This window comes from Echeneis naucrates, chromosome 18 (assembly GCF_900963305.1).
Source record: "Echeneis naucrates chromosome 18, fEcheNa1.1, whole genome shotgun sequence".
In the NCBI taxonomy this organism is placed as follows: domain Eukaryota; kingdom Metazoa; phylum Chordata; class Actinopteri; order Carangiformes; family Echeneidae; genus Echeneis; species Echeneis naucrates.
Genome location: NC_042528.1, coordinates 8,485,339 through 8,507,027, shown reverse-complemented (window position 1 = coordinate 8,507,027; position 21,689 = coordinate 8,485,339). Strand labels below are relative to the sequence as shown.

The window sequence follows — 21,689 nt, the reverse complement described above, 5'->3', positions numbered from 1 at the left end:
ACATCAGTAACTGATATGTTGTGTTCAAAAGCTTTGAAAATTCTCATCTATTGTTCCAGGCATCGCTTCCCCTCTTTCACTCTGAGGTGTGATTAATCTATTGTCTTTATACTTGGTGTCTTTTTGTTTCCTTGCAGTTATGAATTATGGGTAATGGGTGATCTTGTTGGAGAAAACGGACCATCACATAGCTGCACAATGTAGCTGCATTTACTTGGGACGCAGAAAATGCCCAAGGGATTGTGTGTAGTATGTAATTGTTTTTATTGGCTCTCGGAAAGTCCCAAGCACACAGGTTCATTTCAAGTTGAAATTCATGCACATTTTTATTGAACAGTTATATAAAATACTTTTCATAGTTGCAAGTGCATGCCTCATCTGCCAACAGTTTTGAAGTTAAATTACAAAAGCAAGGCTTCATGTCGTGTAGTGAATTACTTGGGCACTTAAGCAGTTCTTAAAAAAGATCAAAGTATTTTTTGTTTCATCTTAAAGTATTGAGCAGTATCAAACCTGTAACTGATATACAAAGCAGAGTTCCAAATAATAATAGTAATCATAATCAAATTACACTTTCTGTGGCACATTTACAAAACAGAACAAAACCGATTTACCTATATGACACAAACAGCTAATCATGCATTTTTGAGTTCCACATGTAACCACACACCTCACAAGAATTGTCAAACATGCTTAATTGGACTGTGTGCACTTAGAAGAGCAGGTTAAAAATATGATTTCTCATCCATCTTAGATAATTAAATGCTTCAATTACAAAAAGAAGTTGAAGGCATAGAGCATCATGGTGTTAATTGAAAGTATGCAGGTATACGTTTCCAGTATATGTTCACTAAAGCGCAATATATTTCAAAACAGGCCTCCACAGCCAAGGTATTCAGATTTTCTAGTTTCTTTGTTTGATTTTTATAAAACATGCATAGGCAGACACTTTGAGTTTATTGTATTCTTTTTTTCAGCTTTTTTTTTTTACACAATATAGGTTCTCTATTTTTACTTTGTTCGCAATACTTAAAAAGAGAAAAATTAACACTCAATCCAGCAAGCCACAATAAATCTGCCCCCCCGCCCGCCCCTCCCCTTTTCAAAAGAGACAAAAAATAAACATATTTGCAAATGATAGATAGGTAATTGTAAATTCCAGTTATGAAACTCAAGAAAATAGGTATTCATTACCGAGTTATTTAGCCATTATACAGAAAAATCAGGTCAAAGCACACACCAAAAGAACCTGAGGTAAGCATAATATGTACAAAACCATAAAACGTTCCATTATTTGGCATTTCGACAACATTGCAACATTCTTTTTAAGACTGCCTAATTAATTTCAGAGCTATTTTATAAGAGTAGCAAAAAAAAGTTATCAATAAATAGTCCTTATTTAGTTTGTACACCCTTATATGTTAAAAACATTATCTCATGTTCTGTCCTTTTTAGTGCTGTATTTTTGTAAACGTACAATAGTTAGTAAGAAGTTAGACGACTTTCCATTTTGGTGTAAATGAGCAAGGGTCTTTCAAGGAAAAAAGAAAAAAAAAAATCACCTTATGATCTATCTATGCCTCTCTTTCTTTTTCTCCAACATACGGCGGTGTGATGTAGCATCAAGCGCAACAAAGGCCTGACCACTCAGAAATGTGAACCGGCAATAACTTAGCAGATTTGACTATGAACTAATATTTTGAAGGCATATCCAAAAACTAGCAAGTGAGACGTCCCCCCAGCGTGAGCCAGAGATGCCTCCCACCCTCCACAATCCAACACTCTCCTCACCTTTCCACTTTTTCACCTTTTGCCCCGTTCTGTGGTGGCAGGCCGAGATGAGGCAGGGGGCGGGGCAGCCCCATCGGCCAAGGTGGCGCCTGCTGCTTCTGCTTCACTGGATGTTGCTGCCGCTGCTGGTGCTTCCCTTGGAGTCTGTGCCGTTCGTCTCTGAGGACAGGGCCTTGTTGAGGGAGTTGAGGCTGGCGTCAGAGGGCAAGGTGTCTCGCCGTGGCGGCATTCTCTCGTTGATGCGGTCCAGACCCTTTGCCTCCTCGAAGCTAGTGATCTTGTGCTGGGGTGAGAAGCCCTTGATGGCTGTTGAGATGCAAGAAAAAAGGAAAAGGGGAGAAATCAGAAGTGATTTTAGGAGTGAGAGATAAGATGACGCAGTCGCACTCGCTCACATTCACCCACACACCGCTACATTATCTTTGGTCTGACCTCGGTTCATGAATTGCAACAGAAACTTTACTAAGAAAATGAAGACAGAGACCTGAGGAGCTGCTGGCTAATTCAACTGCAAGTGATCCATAAAAAATGAATGGCTGTAGGGCCTGTTAACGCCGATGATGAGTGCATGGTGCTGATCTGTAGAGGCTTTAAAGGAACAGTTTGACAATTTGGCAATTACACATATTTCCTTGTTTCCAGGAAGATGAGCAGATCAGTTCCACTCTGCCCTCAGTTTGGTTCAATACAGGACTGCAGCTGGTTAGCTTAGCGTAGCCAAAGCTGCCTTCTTCTATCAGCACTTCAAATGAAACACTGTGAAAGTGTAAAAAAAAAAGGGACCTTTAAATGAAGACGTGTGTCTGGACCAGGTGCACAGACTGAGTGTGGCCTTGTGCTGAACAGCCAAATTTAACACCTAAGCAAACGAGTGCATTTTCCCAAAATGTTAAACTATTCCATCAACTGAACATAACAGCCGTACATGTTATGTGACATGAACTTGTACTATTCATTAGGCTAAACTTTATGCACTTGTTAAAATGTGTTATGTGCTAAATCAACAGCAGCAAATCATATCCAACACATTTACATTTTAAACATGTTGAGTGTTTTGTGGTTTAACAACAAATGAACAATCAATATAAAGGACATAGCTCATTTTTATGAAATGACATTAACACCACATTAACACCATTTATTTGAGTTTTGAAATAATGTAACTTGACAGACAAAAGGATTAGATAATCCTTCTAGATCTATGGAGGGCACTCCTGGCATCAGGGTCAACAGGTTTTCACTGTGCCACCAATCCAGCTGTAATCAGCATGTGCGAACAGACATCTACAATACAGGTCTGTCAAACAGCCATCCAGTGTTTGCTTTGTATAAAATATATGGCTGTTGTTAATGAATATCTTGGGCACATCCCAGAACACCTGAGGACCCCAAAAATCCATATCACCCCATCACGTCACAGCTTAAAACGACAAAAAGGGAAGAAGGAGAATGATCAAAGAGACAAAAAGAACAAGGGAAGGAGGTAAAAAAAAAACCCAAAACAAAACAAAACTTAGTGGAGCCCACTAAGACATTCACTTCCACAAAATGGAACCACGTTGAGACTGAGCTCACGTACAAAGACACTACAAAGGTACTTGGGGTGCTAACGACTTCCTTAGTCTGCTTGGAGCATGCAGCAATTAGGGGTTCACTGGAGGTTATGAGGGGTGGAGGTCACAACAGGGGTCAGACTGGAGCTTAATAAAAGCAGGGCCAAATTACTGAAGAGTGGAATTAAAAGAACTAACTGACAAGTGTATTAAAATACCACTGAAATGAACAATATCAGGCTGCTGAGCTTTGACAGCATCTCATTTATTGTTTTATTCAATTCAATGGGGAATCCATCTAATCAGCTTGATCGGGTTTCATTTTAGCCAATTTCTGAAATAGAAACAGTTGAGTCTTTGCTACTTCCACCTTTCATAAAGCTTGGGGGTCTCGATGTTAATAAAACCTACGATTGGAACGAGGATGACCCTTTACTAGAATGGGAGGTGGGGCTTCATTTTAGGGGACAAATTGGGGAGCGTGGAGAGGGGCATGATGGGTAGCGTAGTTGTGTTGCTGCATAGCACAGGTCAGACACAGGTTATTAGCAGCTCACAGGAAAAAACACGACACAGCAGGGCCACAGAGGATCCACATGGAGAGAGAAGCAGAGAAGTGTCTCGACACTACAATGGACTGTCCTCTATTGGGCTCAAGAGGAAGTACTGCACAATTTTAACGTAAATAGCAGCTAGCAAACTACTATTTAGCTCGCAGTTGAGGTTGTTCTTGCGCCAAAGGCGGTGTAAATAAAGAATTATTTTCTAATCCAATTTGGATTTCAAAGCCTCGTGTAGAGTATTTTTCTCCACCAATCCAGATCCAGCTCTAAGGATAACGATCCACTTGATATTCAGAGAACTGCAACAACAATGCACAACTGCTTCAGTTGTTTCAAAGAGGAAATACCATTATAAACTTTCATAGCAAGACTTCAGTGTATTGGGTGAGGGCAGAGCAGGCGGTACACTAGGTTGGAAAACAGATGAACCAATGATGTTGTTGAGTGATTTAAGTGCAATGCTTGTTTATACAAGGGACTCCCTTCCTCTGCAACTTCATAAAGCTTCAGATAAGATTAGAAGTGTATGCTCCCACAAAACTAAATACCGTCAAGAGCGCTGCTTATTCCTTCTGAATTTATATTGAATGTTGATTTCTAGATGCATGTAGCCTGATGACTGGAATGACTGGATTTAGATGGCACCCATAATGTGTAACAGTGGCACCTGTTTCTAAATAACCAAACTGTTACCATCTCTATTACATTTGTTTTACTTTTTAATATTACTTTTTGCCTCTCTTATTGGCATGTACACCAAAGTGAACAAAAAAGGGGCTACAATGAGCTAACAGCAGCAAACAAATATAAAAAAGGTCATTGAACTGGTCTAGCTCTACCGGTAACAGTATGTTGGTCCCAAAATGTGATCATAAATGTCCACATCTGGATTCCGATGCATCAAATGGCGTATAAAGTCATATTTAACAGTGATAGTTACAGTAAACTCAACTGGTCTTAAAATACATTTTTGAACTAGTATTTATTTACTTGTCAGCTGAAAAACAGGAAGTGTAGCATTTGCTTTGCACTCACTCAAAATCACAGTATGTTCTCTGTGATTATGAAGTCTGTGCTATGAAATCCATTCCCCTTTAAAACATATGTGACCACAGGATTTCCTAATTACTTACTTCTTTTTCTCTGTTAATTCTATGCCACATTTTGTTAGCCCAAACACCCAACACACTCTATTCAAGCACCAGCGAGATGGATGAAAACCCAGCGGAGCCCCCTGTCTATTGCCATGAAAAGCAACAGAAGAGGGCAGCCAGACCCATTTACCTTCGTCAGCCTCAATAGCTTCAATAGTAGCTGAAGAGAAGAAGAGGGGGGTTGCAAAACGAATGAGAGAAGTGAGCAGAGGAGTTCATTTTGTCCCAGGAACAAGTCAATGAGCAGCATAGACAGCCAATGCTGACAACAAAGGTTAATGTCATGTCCAGATTTTATGACAAAGGACACATAGATGTTAGCGAAGAGGGGAATAGGAGGAAGATGAAGAGGAGGAAAGGGATGAGCCTTAGCTTTTTGATGAGTTCCAGATCTGTAAAGGGAAGGTGACACATTTGTGGCAGCGAATGACCTCATGGAGAGGAGTGCATCTTTGAGGTACTTCGAGTTCGAGACAAATGACTAAATGTAGCGACAGGAAAAAAAGGGAAAAAAAAAAAAAAAAAAAAAACTGCAGAGAAAAAATAATGATAGCAAACACAACATGATAAATATTAGTGACTTTACTGACAAGAGAATACATGGAGTTTGAATAGGACAAATGGAAAACAAGGATAAGAGCTAAGTGCATTTATGATTTTTGGTTTTATGGCTGTGGCTTCATTATTCAAGTAAAGTCATAGCACTGCAGACACACAAAGCGGTGTTGTGTTGTGCACAGCATGAAGCAGCATCTGGAACTACAAGATTAGCATCTTTTGATATAAAACATCAAAAGTGCTGGTTAATTTGTGTGAAGTGTGAGGGGGAGGAGGTCTTTGTGATTTTAACCACTTACCAATTTTTTTTACAGTCATCCTTGAGACTATTAATGAACATTCAGTAGAACTGTTTAAAATGAGGTGACAGCAAAGTGATGGCTATACAACACTGACGACCACAAAACACATAGCCACAAGGATGAGAAAAAATGACAACAAAGAAGGCACAAGGGCAACACACAAACTTTACATACAATTGTTTATGGAGTCAACATTTCAGTAAAAGCACACTGGTGTCTACCTAAAAGAGGGAAGCAATGTGATTCTACCAATGTTGCAACAGGAATCGGTGAACATCGCTCTGCCTCCACTGGGGTTCTCTTTAGTCTCAGCTACTTCCAAATGGCTTAAAAACGGATACTCCTCACTGCCCATATGCATATATATTAAATGTTCGGGCCAGTATTGTCATCAGCAGATAAATCTGTCTCTCTAGTTGATCACTTGAGGAGTTTTTCAAACACTCAATTACTGTCTTTAACAACCTTATTCAGTGTTATCTCTATGCTAACGTTACTGATATTTTACTGTTTAGAGGTTTAACTGTTTTTTTTTTTTTTTTAACTGAAATGTGAAAGCAGGGGCAGAGTCCTCCAGTGTTTTCAACCTAAAGCATTAGATATATGCAGGATGTTAAAATGGACCTGAACAGAGCAAACAGCTGACCTGTGGCCAGCTGTGGTGATCACAGGCCCAGATCATTTCCTCCAAAATGATGAACACTTAACTTCTCAAAAAACTAAAAACATCAAACCATGTTAACAAATTCACCAAACCTATTAAACTCTTTGAGACCAAAGCCTTACTGAGTGTGTGTTGAGGAGAATCTTTAATTTAATTTTATTTGGGTTTAGGTGTGTAATAAATATTACTAAGACGGTTCACTGACTTTATGAACATGTATACGAACCTGCAGACAACATCAGGGAACATACTTTTTTTGGCTTTTAGCATCATCTCGTAATTGTTTCTTGTGCTCACAGTAGTCATTGTTGAACAAAGGTTACATCTACTTGGTTTAATATGGCGAGCAACCTATTATTAATTTTATTTTTTTAAGTGAAAACTGTATACAATTATATTAAAATTATATACAATTGCGTGTACTCATGAACATGCTAGCTGTTTTGGGAGAACCTGTGAGAGGAGAGGGAAGTTACTTAGATTCATGCTTTGTTTTGTGAATGAAAAGGCAAACAGAAGCTATTCCACTTTCATTCACAGTTGATTGTGTCAATTCCAATTTATCCTTTGAATCACAGAGGATCCTGCGTTGCCCTGATGGAGCAGTACTTTGATCCGCTACCACTCAAATTTGGTCAATATGTGACCTTTCTGTCGGGTGTCCAACTAAATTTGAAGTGTCTGTAAAGGCTTTTCCAGAAAGCCTTTACATTCCCGCTGCATCTGCTTATTAAACTCATTTAGGGAGTATTTGGAATTCAACATGTGAAGGTGAACTGAACTCTAAACTTGTCTTACAGAAGTTAAAATAAAAAGGAAAAAAATAAACAAAAAACAACAACAACAGAATACTTGCACAACCGATTATACCTGCAGTTTCTAGGGAGAAAAGAGAAAGAAAAAGATACAGGTAATATTTGAGATAGAGACCAGTGGAATACAGAAAGAGATGAGGATGGGAAGACAGCATATTAATGCGAGACATCAAGAGGGAGACATTTGAGGAGACAAAGGGATAATTAAAATCTGCTGAATGCATTTGGCATTGTTTTGGGGGTGGGGACAGTGTGTAGAAAATAACTTGATGTTTTATCTTCATTTATCCAGGATAATTCTAACTTTAACTCATGATATTTAACTAAATCTGCAGTAGAAAAAGGATACTGACTGACGCTGCCAGAAACATTTAACTACACTTACAGCATTACTCTGAGGCAGCAATTTAAAATTCCATGACCATTTCAGCGGGAAAGGGAGGAAGTCTGGTCATAAGTATACCCTAAACACTGAGCTAGCACTTTATACAAGGTATTGCTGTATAAGGGGAATCTGTGTATGTGTGAGATCCCTTATGGGGCCATACCCTGGGGCACTTGGTGACACTCTTACCATTCTGTAGCTTTTCTTTGCCACCAGACAGCACTCCACTTGGTAGCATGCCTGTTGGTGTCAGTCCCTTCAGTGTCAGCACACTCTCACTCTCCTCTCTGAAATACAAACACATATTAAGTTTCATTATTTATGAGCTCACTTTACTGTCAACTACTTATAAATATGTTTTGGACATTTCTAATACAAATTAATTTCCACATAATTATTTCAAATGTAATTGATGCTTGTAAAACAGTCCATCTTCCTCTTTAGCTTCTAAATCCACCACTGTTTTCACATGCTAGTTGCTATTTAATGCATTTACTTCACTTTAGTTTTTTGCAATGCAGTTTGTACGTAGTATTGTAGGCATTGAGAAAAAAAGCAGACCTTGGAGAACACATGTTTTTTCATGCTGGCCTACCTGAGCACAGAGAATACTCTGGCCATCTTTCCAATGGCACGGATCTTGTTGCGGATGACCTCCTTACGGGCTGAAGCAGTTGCACCTGAAATGATCATAAGGTGTGACTTGTTTGTAAAAAAATCCTGTTGTATGAAAGTGCAATCTAAATACATTTCCTCCGTGTTTAAATCGCCAAGTGCCTTTATTCTTTAATAACCATAAAATTTAGCATGTTTGACAGCATGTTTGGTGCACTATTAGTTTAATCCAGAAGTGCATCAGAAGACCACGATGCAAACACAATATGGTTATTGAAACCTGATGTTGAAGTACTTTATGTCTACACACACCACAACAACTGAGTATTTCTCAGCATTCACTACATTCATGCTACTAGTAGTAATCAGTGGTTGTCCTACGTACAGTACCATGTTCCCCAGGTAGCAACATTTTAAACTTGTTTACATCACCTATAAACGACCTGTAGCTTGTGCAAATCCGACTTTTTCAGCAAGTTTGATGAGCATACACTGTATCTACTTTCCTGTTTTGGTTGTTGAGACTCAATAGGATTTTTCCTGGACTGGAAAACAAAACCTTGTTTAAATAGACCCCATTGCAGAATAACAGTTTTAAAGACCCCAGGGAGCCAGTGTGGAAAATGCATGAGCATGGAGGGTGGGATCGAAGCTGGTGTTTGGTGAATGGTTGGGCGAAGAAAGGAGTTTACAGGCTGATGTCTTGTTTGAGACTCTTCCTCTCATCCTTAGTTGAATAAAACATTAAGTCACGAAAATATGTTTGCCCACAGGCAAACCCACTGTAGTACTAACAGTGGCATTAATTTTAATATGTTTAGCAAATTCGTTAATTTGACAAATGAGAATGATCACGATGACGATTTTTTTGTTGATTTGTCAAGAAAGAAAACTAATTAATAACAACAGGAAGACTTTGGAGTGTTAGACGGTGCCTTCAACAGTGACATTAGTTGACAGACCAAAAGTCAGAAAGCAAGCATTGGACAAGTCTATCTGCTGTGGCACACACCAGTACAGCTAGCGTTTGTACCTTTTTTGGGGGGATATATTAGCTGTCCTTCTCATGAAAACACCCCCCGAAGAGAAGACAAGAAAAAACGACAGAGAGATCAGGGGATGGCTGTAAAATGAAAGAGGAGGTGGCGAAGAAGTGGCAAATGATGAAATAAGAGGTAATAGGGCACAAATGTAAAGAGAAAGTGATGCCTTGAAACACAAAACTCTGGAAAACATAGAAAAGACAAATTAGATGAGGTAAATCAAAGTAGTGCAACATCGTGAGATAGAAAGAGTGAGAGACTGTGAAAGGAAAGTGCCCAAGAAATGTCAGAGAGCAGTGAGGTTTGGAATATCACTGGAAACTGTGGAAACAAAAACAGATAATAGCAGGGCAATAAAATGATTATCAGAGATTACAGGGACAAGGAAAAGGAAATCATGAGCGAGAAAGACAAACAAAAGAACAATCCAAATTGTGAAATTTAGAAAAATATATGAAAGCACAGATAGGGGTGAAAATGAGAGCAAGGGATCGTGAGAATAAAGTGGATTAAAATAATTGAGTGAATGAGTCAGTGGAAGAAGATGAAATGTTAAAGGTCAGCATGTTACTACTGCAATGACAGCATAGTATGAATTGTGCCACTGTCCAAATTAATGTCAACTTCAATGCAGCTTTTAGAATTGTAACTAAGTTTTCAAAATTATAATTTGTCTGCTGATGCAGAGGACCACCATGTTCCTACAATGATAGAAAATCTGACCTGATGGATTACTTATTTCCATCGGTTTCACAAATGCACAGACATAAATTCATACAACAAAATAAAAATTCAGAGGACATTACCAAATGCTACCTTACATATTTTCCATTTACTATCAATTTATATTCCATGATCAGCATTTGCCAGCTATCATGTCTTGCTTTCAGACTGCAGGAACATTTGAATGTCTTTAAAAGCTCATCATGTGGTTCAAATCTTGCAACTTCAAGACACTCCACCCTTGAGTGCTGTTTACAGAATCAAACTGTTCATCAGAGAACACAAAGAGAAGGAGGCAGAGAGGGGGCGGCAGTGAGTTCATTTCCTGTTTGGCAGTAAGGGGTGGGGCAGCCAGAGGGAATCTGGTCATCTTGTTGTGGATAAGTCACTAGGGATCAAACAAATGACCTGGACATGCCACTATTATTTGAAGATAAAAAGTATAATTACTTTATCATTTAGCTAGAACTCATGTGCAGTGCGGCGCAATCTATAAACACACATTCAACAACTGTCTTTAAGGTATTTCCGGACTTTTAAGGCCTTGGATACAGATGCTTTCTTTGTTTCTCTTCTTTTTCTCAGTTTTTCTAAAGCTGTTTTCAAGCTGCTGAAAGCAAAACACCAGGAATTCAGTTATTCAGCTGGAACATAACCGATCCATGAAATAGCTTCTGGATTGTTGTATTTCTAAAGTCTAAAAATTAAATACTTTTAAACTTTTTATTCTATAATTTGGGCAGCACAGCCATGATACGTGTTAACAGAAGTGTGAGATTTTAAGTGATTGTGTCTGAAACTCCTATTTGCAGGTGTCTCCCTCCAGTGGAGCTTGGCTGAACTGCAGTTTGTGTTTCGTGTCTCCCGCTCTGCTCACCGTCCAGCTCTTCATCAGTGGTCAACTCATCATTGGAGCAGATGCTCAGCACGTTCACCAGCATCTCAGTCACTGCAATGCAAGAAGAAAATGATAAAAGGCAATATGGCAATCACCAGTCACAAGCATTCTGACAGACAACTGGACTGACCCCTCCACCGACCATGAGCACTGAACTTGCAGTCCTGCTGAAACGCACACACCATAACCTGTGCCATTTATTTGGTAACTTGGCATGTGAGCACAAATCATGAACAGGAAGTATTGCACTTATGACTTAACTACATAGTGACTGTTCCATATTTCTCAAGGCTGAAAATGAATCAAGAGGGTAAATCAAAACAACATTTGTTAAGACTCGTTGTTCTTATTTTTAGTGTACTAATATTCTGTGTATTTTTGCTCACCCTTTTCGCCAACAAAGGGCAGAGACCAAGTGAAAACGTCCATGAAATTGGGCAGCCAGTAAGGATGAGGTGAGCAGTTGAACTGTCGAATATTCATCACGTTGTTCTCATACTTCAGCACTGCCGCTTGGGAGGGACAAAGCAGACAAGGGAACAGGGTGTAAAATATCTTCAAGATAAAATGTACAGGAATTGCATGTTCACAATAAATAAATAAATGAATAAATGAAAGGGGGTCACAGTAAAATTAAATTCAGACAGTGATTCTACTCATGAAGTCTCAGGCGGGATGCAGGTGTCTTGACATCCACACATCTCCCACCCAAGCAAAAGCACTACACCTATTTGAGGTCCAAGTCCATTAACACCCTGCTTCTGGCTCCCAACCACCATTTAGACGTACAGTAGGCACTCAGCAGTTTGCTCAAATCAAGTTGGAGACCTTTCCGTCAGTCTGACATTTTCTTAGCCAGAGCAGAGCTACCCATGAAGTACTCAGGCTATAGAAACACGACTTGAAGGTACGAACATTCATAACTAAAGAACAAAAGCAAGTTATTCTTGGTGTGTAAAGAAACATCTTTATTAGTTTCTGTACCTAGGCCTCCTCTGAGGAAGTGTTATGGCTGAGAGAAAGTTTTCTTTAATTATTATCAGGTGAAATAATTACATGAAGAAAGTTTCTGTGTTGTAGTTTTTTTTGTGTGAAATGTTCCCCGTTTGTTTATCTTCTTCACTTTTCTTAGTTCATGATTCATTAGCTGCCAGTGCTGTGCACAGTTGTGACTAAACAAAGCCACCAGTTGGTAGAGAGCGCCGATGGGCAAAAAAAAAAAAGTCTCACAAGCACACAACTGACACCCCAATGAACTTCAGGTAATGAAAAGATATAAAATAAAATAATACAATATAATACCACTTTCACATACAAAAAAAAAATTTGATTGTGACATGAAAACATGTTATACTGAAGTAAATAAGGAGCATTTCTCATATTCTCAGGCTGATAGAACAAATATATCCAGAGAAGTACCTCCTAATATTTGCAGAAACGCACTGCCATCAAAATGAAGGTAACCGAGGAGAAAAAAAATAAATAATCAATCTCCCGTTTCTCTCCCCTCTGGAACATTTCCTCTGTGTATTGATTGCAGCCCCCAGTTGGTGAATCATGTCTGTCATTTACAGGATTGGATACATGGCTAATATCAGAGAAACAGATGGCGCAGCATCTGAGCTGTTAGTTAACCAAAAAACGTCAATTTCTGTTGACAAGGGGGGGGGGGGGGGGGGGGGGTTGGGGGGTGGATGTACACAAAAAGCTAAGGTATTGCTTAAGCTTCCATTAATTTAAACCAAATAAAAATCAGTACATCCATATCACCCAGATAATCTGACATGGAAACGCTGACCTTTTCTAGCCATTATCAAAGTGAAACATTCCTTCTTCAAAAATCTGTTTATGCTGCTACATGATATTAGGAATACAACATAAACATAGCTAAAGGCCAAAGTTTTAAAATTAATTAAACAAGGAGATCAATGGGGCTCATGCTTGTTCATACATATAAATCTATAGCCATCTACCAGTATGCTTCGATTAGCAGGAAAAAGGTACAAGGGGGAAACAGACAGATGGCAGTGGCTTCCTGTAGAGAGAGGCACAAAAAATCTCAAAACTTCTGGAAGGTGGATGTTGTTACCTTTAGATAGAGCTAAGCTGGTGTGTGCTGTGTTTATGGTAAGCTATTCAAATCAGCTTCTGGCTTTAGCTTCATCTTTAAAGGAACAATTTAGGAGTTAGAAAACAAGCAAGTGTAATATTGTAATAGTGGAGTCTTGGTGTGTTTAGGTTCCCGTCTTCAAACTGAAGAAGAGAGAACAGAATAATAACAGAAACACACCCATGAGAGTGCAGATGACATTAAAGAGAATACTCGACAGCAAGAATGGCAGTTGACCATCCTTATGCACTTGCAGCCACGCTGGGTTTAAATATGACAACACTAAAGTAATTCTGGTACAGTACATAAGGACCCATTATTTGACAAAATGTCACTCTAAAGTTCTTCACATGGTATCATGTTTAGTTTAAATACAATGCCTTAAAATAGTGACACTGCTGGCACAGACACCGACTCCCAAACAGTGACCATAGCATACTCTAAGTGTGTGTTAAAGAAAACAGGAGAGCTTCCAAAAACAAATATATCCATGCTCCATATAGAGACACCAGCTACTCTCTCTCATGCAGGAGGTCAGTCTGGTAGCCAAGATCTGCTGAAAGTGGACACCGTGGCTGGGTCATCACGGGGGACTTTCCTGTCTCTGCCCCTCTCCTGGTCGGGAATAGCAAGTCATCAAACCTGGCATCCCAAGCAGCTATAATCTCCGTTGCAACGCAAAGTGGGTCAGCAAATATCCTGGTAGGTCAGGGTTTGCCTGAGCGTGTGTTTGAGTGTGTAGTAAGTAAGGCATGGTCAGGCATATACTGTAGTGCAGCAGCTATACAATTTAATTGGCCTCTTCAGTATTGAAAAGGACTACATTCCACTGCTGTCACCTCTCACCAGTCCCACGCTTTACAAATGAACACACATCTTCCAATACTAAAAGAAACATCTGCAGGGGAATACTCATACACTGTATAATTAATGTGACATTATTATCAATAGCAGCAACACACAACCTTGCAGTCCAATAAGAAAATCATTGTATTAGTCTGACACGCAACACTCAGGCAGGTTTCTGTGTGCGTCGGTGTGCATGAAAGCAAATTGTACGTGTGGGCAGCCATTGCATAAACATCATACACTGCATAAACACTATTGAGGCACTTGATTGAATGCAGCCACGAACGCCCAGAGGGAAAAGGTAGAGTGGGGGAAAAGGTCAGGCCCCTGCTGTCCCTCCTTCAAATCAGATTCCTTTTAAAGGAACAGAGACACCCAACAACCTCTCCTGTGCAAACACAACAAACACTTTGATTTCCTGGTTTAAGCAGGTCACGGGCTTCTCTCTTTTTTGCAGTATGTTGCTTTAAGAATGCAGATGTCGGCGACAGGAGCAGAAATTTGCTTTGCTATGATGAGAACACTGATTACTGCAAAACAGAATTGCATGCAAAGTTATTGCTCATGCAGCAGTAGGACATTGGCCTTGTGGCGCCCAGCTGTGACTGCTGTTTTAATTCGACTGTTAACTTAATGCTGCATGACAACCACTAGATGTCTCTGCTGCTTTGATGGTTGTTCAAAGGGTAGCTGAAGCCAAGTTCTGCTGCCACGGTAACACAGATATTTGTGAGGTGACACCCACTCATTAATAATTCATCAGGGAGTGCCTTGCGCTGGTTTCCCTGGCAACAAGGACTGTTAATTCTGCATTGACATTAGGGGGAGAGATTCCCACTGTCCTGCCCTGACACTGAATGCTGGCTGCCTATCTGTCTGTGACCTCTCTGGTATTAAGTTCCACACTCCACACCAGATGTTTAGACCTCCACAGTCCATTGCATTCATTGCTCTATTTTCACTTGATGTCAGACAAGTGGGTGTTAGGGACTGAATGTCATCCACAGACAGCTGAACAACGCATGAACGGTTTTGAATTGAGACCATTTGCAGAAAACTGCTGGAAAACTACTAGTCCCTTCATTCCTGACTACTATAATCACACAAACCAGGCATCAAGTACTGAATGTAAACCAGTTTGTTGTTGTGAAGACTTGTGCATTTTATGTTAAATTTTTTGGTTCCTGAAAGCTCCATGGAAACTGACACCAAGCTACTGACCTAAAGCTATCACTCGACTTAGTACATAGAAGAAATATAGAAGTGGCGGTTTGAGATGTCATTGCTCTGCCAGCTTAATTTCATGCAACACTGGACATCGGCCTAAAACGACAAAGCATTTAGTGCAGTGGCGTATAAGAATCAAGTACTTTAATGGCCCCTCACATTGTGATCACGTCTGATGTCAGCTAATGCAAGTGTGACCATGTCAAACACTGCAGGACAGAGAGAATTTCTACCTTTAGAAATGTTTATCTCCTTTCCTGTAGTAAATTGTGTTAGTGTTTTCTAAAGAGTAAAATTCAGTCCATGTAGGTATTTAGATTTTAAATTAATTCGATGTGGAAATGATCTCAATTTAGGGACTTTTCTCTGGCTTTAAATCATATCTCACGGTCTTCATCTGTGGATAAAGAAGCTATTGATTTCAAAACAGTTTGGTTTGAAAGTTTGAGATTTGTTAACAATTCAAAACTACTGTGAAAGCCCCAGGTCTAGCTTGGTTTTTCTTTAGCTTTTAACCACATCCCACAGCCCTCCTCAGTAGGGATTTTGATCCAAAATAATTTGGGGACAAAAAAGAGAGTGAACATGATAACCTGGATATACACACATGACCACTTTCACATGCGATCCATAACTGAAAAGATACTGCAATGAGGCGTTCATTGTTATATACCAGTTAACTGTCCAGGCTCATTTTTCTTCTTTGATGCAGCATGAAAAGTTCTGCAATGCATGCTAAAAGAAGACTGTAGGGAAACCTGGTAAAGTCCAGAGTAATAACAGATGGGAGGGCATCTGTAAACAGGGATACTCTTCTTTCTGACAGTTGTGACGAGGGGGAAAAATGAATCCCCTGCTGTGCTGGCGTCATCACTGCCCTCGCTTCCATCCTGCTATTTATTCCAATGGCAGGGCCAGGAGCCAATCATACCTCTCCATTTCCCCTCTTTAAATCACCCATTCTTACCACCTACCAACCTGAACATGTCTGCTGACAGGAATCTGTAGATAAACAGTGATCTCTGCTCAGTTTGACCTGTGGGTGAACTACAGTGACATCACAGCCCTTCCTCTTGGAAGCAGCAAATTTAAAATTTCACTTAATCTATTCCTGTTTCTACTTCTTCATGAAGCAATAATTTGGCTATAAAAAGGTATAGTAGGTGAGAAGTGGATCAAAACCAGCAGTGAAAGACCAGTATTGAAAACATTGGTAAAGTCACTGTCATTTCACTTTTGCTCTTCCCAAGCACCAACCATTAGGGTTAGGGTTGGCCCAGTCAATTATGATGCAGCAGAAAACCTGCCAATAATGTGAAACTGCAAGCAATCTCCAACGTTTTCAACTGCCAACTGCATCCTCTCCTCTCCACTGCAGTCACTGAAAGCTCCAACAGTGCAAATTGCTAAATCACTGCTGCTGTGTTTTCATTTCCCTGCATCTGTGCCACTGCTCTGATTTCACTGAGGGGGGTGCAGGGTTTAGAGCAGTGATGGACAGCTGGTCAGTGCCGGACATTTACTGCTAAACCAGCACTTTGACTTGAACGAAAGAAGGGAATGACTGGCATTTTGAAGCTGGACTTCTTCGTTATAGAGTTGAATCATGATCATTGTTCATGTGCTGATTATCCTCGCTCAGCTATGTGTTCGATTTATGTCCAGCGGAGGAGGTCTTTCTTGCTTGTTTGTGTTGCCTCATATATATCCTCCGCCCCCTTCTCCACTGACAGGAGGTGCACTTCTCACCACTTTTTCCCCCCACGTGAAGAGGTCTCATTGGTTGATCTGGTCAACTCCCAGCACTAGATTGATTGGACCTGCTCACATCCCCCCCTTTGAGATTTATGCACCCACTCGATTGGCCATCAATCACAGGACATGCTCAGTGGGCATGTCCACTGAACAGAGCAATTCATTACAGAGGCTTTGCTTGTACCAGTGGACCCCACCCACATGACTGATTAGAAGTGCATCAACATGGCTGATAGGACTGTACTGGTTAGCTGTGTCTGCTTAGTAGAATTGTGTAACACGTGTGTGTGTCTTTTGGAGTTGGCTTTGAACTGTAAAATCTCTGGTGAGACTTCAGAGATTGAGAGTTTCTTTGCCCAGGGACAGATCTTTCTCTCCCATTACGTTTGTATTTTAACCCTTAGAGGTCTGAACCTATTTGGCTATCATATGATTTGATAATTATTTTTCACTTTAATCTGACAACATTGTTTTGTAAAGTGACAAAATATGACAAATATATAGAAAAAGTGCAATGCCTGCCGCTCCCGTTGCATCTTCAGAATAATACTCTGTACTTTGACGTTGAAACAAAAACAGAAAAAAACTTTAAAAAATCTGACTTTCGGGTGAAATTGATGGCAGCACTGTAGTTTCGTTTTTTGTAGCCGTTTGAGGACGTCATGGGATCTGATCACGCCGGAGTGATCGTAGGCTCCTAAGGGTTAAGATAGGTTCAGCCATATAAAAGTGTCTCATTTTTAAGCAGAAATGATTGCAGAAATAAAGGACATAGGGCTTTCCAAGGTAAGATGTCGCAGTGTGCCTGAATGAAACCAGCTCTAAAAACAAACAGAGGACTCTGATAACCACACTTGATCTGGGAGACATTTTATCATCTGCGGGTCAGTAAATTGCAGTTTAGACAAGTAGTTTAGATACTACTCTTGAGCTAGAGAGGTGCAAATGATTTACCATGCAGTTGGCTGCCAAAACTAAAAAACTACATGCATCTGACATCACTTTGTTTGTTTGTACTATGCTGTGTTGTGTTGACTGTGAGCCTTCGGAAGATTAGTTGGCATGGAACAAATGGGGTCCTAATAATAAACAAAGAACCAGACAGAAACACTGCCTGCCGTTTCTTGACTATTGCAGAGTAGGCATGAAGGGAGCTCATGGGAAAAGGAATGAACGAATGCAACCCAATATCAAATCAAAGAAAACACACCTGCAAGCGGGCCTAAAAAAAAAAAAAATGACACCTCTTATGTAACACGCTCACACAGACAGTACTGCTCTATGAAGAATTTCTGATGCCATTTCATCATGAGATAAATTATAAAACAGCATGCACCAGCACTATCTCTCTTTCCTTCCCATTTCAATTTCCTGTGGTTTGTCCAGCACTGCCCCCTTCAAACATGCGCCCACAGCTAAAGCAGTGTGTTGGACTGTGCGTTCTCTGGGTGAAAAGTGCTGACACACAGCTCTTACCCAAGCCTGTCTTTTTGCGTGGGCACTGTAGTGCAGCATAGGGTGCCACCAGGTGCCAAAAGAACCAGCACCAGGCCCATTCGTCACACATCAGCTCTGTCCCCCAAACCGACCTGGCTAAAGTCACTTTACAAGTACGGTCGTATCAGCAAACTGGATTGAAGATATGGATAAGCTAGATGGCAAATAAAATGATGCACCTTTGATATGGACCACCAAGTAGAGGTGCCTTATCAGGGACTTTTTTCAAAATACACCTAAAGTATTTTAATACCATATTCAATTATGTATAAGGCTACAATGTACACTATCAATGCAAATGTGCCAGTGTAAGTCATAAAGCTCTTTTTCAAATGTTTCAACCATAATATTGATAAATGGCCCAAATACCAGGCCTGTGCTTTGAATAAAAGACAGGAATTTGAGGACCTTTTGAATCTCAATTAAACCATTTTGGATATTTCCAACTATCATTTGTAAACATCATTATTAAAACTCCTGATCCCACTCAGAATCATTACTCCATCTGCAGCCTTTGCTGACTATACTGCAACCAACCATTTGTGAATGTCATGCTGCCTTGCAGCTTTCTGTGATTATGACACTATGGTATTCATATTATAAGCCATAGAAGTTGGAAAGTGATATGTTCCTTCTCCTTACCTTTGTTGTTGTAGACATCTAAATAATTGGGTGCTGAGAAGATGGTGATAAGGGATGGGAAGCCAGTGGTCTGACTTTTTCTGTACATGCGATATCTGGCAAAATGTCCAAATGAGAGGAAAGTATTAGTACACATTACACAATTTAATTATGGGTTATTATTGTCAACATTGTTATTATCCATTCATGGTGTTTAACCCTCGGGATATGATTAGCCAAATTAGTGTGTTTATGATCTCTAGTTGTCACTGTGACTATATCCTGAAAGCTGACATATCAGAAATGTCTTGTGTTACAGATGGCACATGCTCTTAAAATTACACTAAACAAAAGCCCCCACCTTATTTCTTTGCTCTTTCAGTCTGTGCTATTTGGTGGTTTAAATAGTTTGAATGGAGTAAGTAATTTATCTTTTAATAACTAGTTACACTAACTAAAAAAAAATTCTAAAAAATATTATAAAATTTGTGGTCTAAAGCTGCTTGGGGCAGACTCCTTATCTGAGATGTGCTGAGGCATCCCATGTGACCATGCTGTGGGAGTGTGATGGTAAACAACTGTGTGCTGTGCCTCCCACCACCTTAACCTCGCTTACAGGGAGATCGACTTGAAATATCCACCCACCCGCCTGTTTTAAAAACCAGTTTTTCAAAGTGGCTTTCCAGTGTCTGTGCTATTATGCCCAAATTCCTCATGAATTAAAAAAATAAATACATAAATCATTAAATCTTGAGTTTTGATCTGTATGAATTTCACAGTAACCCCACCTCTAACCAATCACTCCTCCTGCTGGATCATTTTGATTTACTGGATTAACAAGTATTCTTTTTAAGTTCAGAATGCACCAAGTCTGCTCCCCATACAGATTCAAATTAACACCCAGGGCATCCAGGAAGCTTTTTTTTTTTTTTTTATGAAGAGGATGAAATGTCACAACACTCACCCAGCATCCTGTGCTTCATGGGCCCGGATGATAGATAATAAGTTATTATGTTGTAGAAAGTCACAGACTGCCGGGTAGCTGTTGAATAAAGCAGCAAACATTTAGTTTACTCATACTATCAAAAAAAATCCCAGATCGAAAAGGAAAACCATCAATGACAAGAAGTAAATAGATCATGGACATTATTGACTGCTCATAGAAACAATGTTTTTAAAGCAGCTGCAGCTCATTAAGAGGGATATTGCATTGTTTGGCTGTAAATGAAAACTTTCATAACAATTTCAACATCCAACTGAATTTTATAGCAGGCACTTAAATTTCTAAAAACCCCACATTTTGTGAGCAAAGGTACAATGATTCACAATCAAAATAATATGCTTAACTTTTAGACATGCTTTCATACTGTAAGAGGAGCGATGTACAATCCTTCTCAAATTGAGTGTTTTATTTTAGAATGAACCTCAAAAAAATGTCAAGTATGACAGATGATTCATAGCAGACGTTTTTTCCCGAACAAAAAAAGAAAGAAAGGGATTCCTTGGGAGTGTGTGCTCATACTGATCTATTCAGGCTGTGAGCAGAGAGACTACAAAACATTACAGGCATTTTTCAGGGTACTGGGAGGTTTCAGATTTTTCCTTTCTATACCCTTTCGTGTCCATGCACCAGCTTCCACTCATATTTCCTTTGTTTAAAGTGCCAGAAAGCACAAGATTCAAGGGCAAAATGTCTTCATTTATATAAAATGGTATGAAAACAGTGCCACAGCATTACAAATTTAGTTTTGCTCCCAACAGACATGATTAAAACCGCTGTGGATGTCAGGATCTATGAATTGTGGGATGCTGTAAATGACAAAGGAAGCAACAGATTATGATGAATGAATGACACCTTTGCATTATATCTGAAAAACTTGGTTCATCTTGGAGGATTTCCTAACAATAAAAAGGGCAGAAATTCAAAGGCTCAGAAGTCCTTCCCGATAAACACATGAGCATTTCCAGTAATGGTGATGAATTTCTTGAAAATCTCAGACTCAGACAGGAGATAAAGCAATTGTGGGAGACTTCATTATAGTGTTTTTTTTCCCCCATGTCATCATCAAACTCAATGATGTTAAACACAAACCATTAGGTGGCTGATGCTATAAAGTCAGTATGAACAGCTTGTAAAAACATTTATTAAAATGTTTTATTCCCTCTGTGATCATTGCCCTGAACAAAATAAAATAGGCACCCTGACCCTGTTTAACACTGTTCCTGTGAGTTACAGTTTTTAATGGTGTGTATATTTGTGTTCTTTAAAATGTGGACTGTTGAGCCTCTTGCATTGGCACATAGTGCATAACCAAACCCAAACCACCCAAACCTTTGTAGTTCAATGAAGAAATATGATGACAGCTTTGTACTAAGTTCTGTAATCCTAGCTTAACGCCCCTGTACAAATCAGAGCATGACAATCAACAACACCCACACACAGCAATCAAAACTCAGCTATGTAGTCTAAATTTTCAACAAAACTACCAACAGACTGCATTTTAAACCAGTTGTGTGTTAGACATGATAACTGTACTTGGCTGCTGCAGAGTTTTGGTCAAGTTTG

General features: G+C 39.6%; 1 protein-coding gene across 3 annotated transcripts in view; it reads right to left on the bottom strand.

Moving 5' to 3' along the window:
• Positions 1 to 300: 300 nt before the first annotated feature.
• Positions 301 to 21,689, bottom strand: part of LOC115058479 (serine/threonine-protein phosphatase 2B catalytic subunit alpha isoform) — a 56,873-nt gene continuing 35,484 nt past the window's right edge. For 2 of the 3 annotated variants that reach the window (XM_029525811.1, XM_029525812.1), the window contains exons 7-14: positions 20,088 to 20,165; positions 19,145 to 19,239; positions 11,451 to 11,576; positions 11,044 to 11,115; positions 8,381 to 8,465; positions 7,975 to 8,072; positions 5,192 to 5,221; positions 301 to 2,097 (exon numbers count right to left, since the gene is read on the bottom strand). In XM_029525811.1, coding sequence (XP_029381671.1) covers positions 1,895 to 2,097; positions 5,192 to 5,221; positions 7,975 to 8,072; positions 8,381 to 8,465; positions 11,044 to 11,115; positions 11,451 to 11,576; positions 19,145 to 19,239; positions 20,088 to 20,165 — 787 coding nt within the window. In that variant the 3' untranslated portion in view covers positions 301 to 1,894. The remainder of the gene's footprint in view (positions 2,098 to 5,191; positions 5,222 to 7,974; positions 8,073 to 8,380; positions 8,466 to 11,043; positions 11,116 to 11,450; positions 11,577 to 19,144; positions 19,240 to 20,087; positions 20,166 to 21,689) is intronic. The other variant, XM_029525810.1, reaches the window with a different exon arrangement.